The 1,513-nt window shown below is 60.3% G+C and overlaps 1 protein-coding gene across 1 annotated transcript in view; it reads right to left on the bottom strand.

Moving 5' to 3' along the window:
- Positions 1-1,126, bottom strand: part of LOC102495066 (cancer/testis antigen 1-like) — a 5,879-nt gene extending 4,753 nt beyond the window's left edge. Inside the window, exons 1-2 of the mRNA XM_006171062.1 lie at positions 856-1,126; positions 351-473 (exon numbers count right to left, since the gene is read on the bottom strand). Of these exons, the coding sequence (XP_006171124.1) occupies positions 351-473; positions 856-1,043 (311 nt within the window). The 5' untranslated portion in view covers positions 1,044-1,126. The remainder of the gene's footprint in view (positions 1-350; positions 474-855) is intronic.
- Between the last annotated feature and the right edge of the window lie 387 nt (positions 1,127-1,513).

The following is a 1,513-nucleotide window of genomic DNA, read 5'->3' as shown; positions in this document are numbered from 1 at the left end:
CCCCCCCGAACGAAAACTGGGCTGAGGGCTCAGCAGGTGGAGCAGTGATTAACGACGCGCTGGACTCCCCCATGGCCCACAGCAGTTGCAGTCCCAGACGGAAGGCTTGAAACGCACGCTAGGCAGGAGTGCCTGTGTGCCCAAGGTCGCAGGAGAAGAGTGAGGCAGAAGGGATTGCAACTTGGTCATCATGGGGGGAGGGGGGGTGATTTCTCGATTTCTCTGTATCCAGCAAGTGCACATCCCCTCATAGCAAAAATCTCAAAAAAAGAAAGAAAAACAAAACAAACAAACAAACAAACAAAAACTGGGCCCAGCTCCCGCCCATCCCACACCCCTTGGAGACTGACACAGTCAGCACGTTGCGGGACACGGAGAACTCCTTCCGAACTGGGCCTGCGACAGCCTGGGCGGCCAGGGATCTGCGTGCCATTTCCGCTTCCTCAGGACTCCGGAACTGCATGGTGAGCACACTGGGCAGATGTGGTTAAGGCCGACCTGTCTGAGGTGACCTGACCCCGTGCTTCAAGCCTCTCCTCTCCGCAGGAAAGCAGGCCACCTCAGGTCCCCTATCCCACCCAGGGCCCAGCTGCTTCCCTCGGTTCACAGAGCCGCCCCCTTCCCCAGGCTTCTAGAACCTTCTAGAATAGGATACAAGTGAATGGTGAGCACACTGGGCAGATGTGGTTAAGGCCGACCTGTCTGAGGTGACCTGACCCCGTGCTTCAAGCCTCTCCTCTCCGCAGGAAAGCAGGCCACCTCAGGTCCCCTATCCCACCCAGGGCCCAGCTGCTTCCCTCGGTTCACAGAGCCGCCCCCTTCCCCAGGCTTCTAGAACCTTCTAGAATAGGATACAAGTGAAATATCCGGACCATGCGGATTCTTGGGCCTTGAGCCACCTGTGAGGCCTGTCCACTGGGCCCTGAAATGGGGGCTTCCCCTCCAGCCTGTGGAGTGCCAACAGCAGCTGCACCCGCCTCGCCTGCACCATCAGGGTCGCCTTGGCCTTCAGCCTCTCCTGCCCTAAAGCCTACACCCGGCATGGCTCCTCAGTCTTCGCCTCGCCTCAGACGTTGCCTCACGCTGCGCAGTGCTTGGTGGGACCCAGAATCCCTCTGGAACAGAGCTCTGCCCTCAGGCGTGTGGCCCAGAGCGCATGTACAAAAATGCCCCGGAAACATCCCTAGAATATGATTGGTCCCCACCAAGACGACCCTGGACACTATCAGTTTTCTAGCCAATGAGTGCTCCCTCAACAAAGCTCCACCCCCTAGAGCAGGGTGCAGCTCTAGTGCGCCTGCGCGGGCAGAACTATCCCCCACCCCCACCCCGCACGTTCTACTCTCTTCTTGGCGGGCGATGGTGCTTACCAATGAGGCCTCAGAACGACCCTCTGCCCCCTGGCACTACCAGGCTCCACTCTCCTACACGCAGGCCCGAACGTGGGATCCTGCCACACTGCTGCGCACGTGACTGGCTCCCGCCCGGCCCGCCCCGCCCCCCGCCCGCCCCC

Source organism: Tupaia chinensis, unplaced genomic scaffold (genome assembly GCF_000334495.1).
Source record: "Tupaia chinensis unplaced genomic scaffold, TupChi_1.0 Scaffold149248_1, whole genome shotgun sequence".
NCBI classification, from domain to species: Eukaryota; Metazoa; Chordata; class Mammalia; order Scandentia; family Tupaiidae; genus Tupaia; species Tupaia belangeri.
The sequence above is the reverse complement of the archived record's forward strand: the minus strand, read 5'-3'. Positions and strand labels throughout refer to the sequence as shown.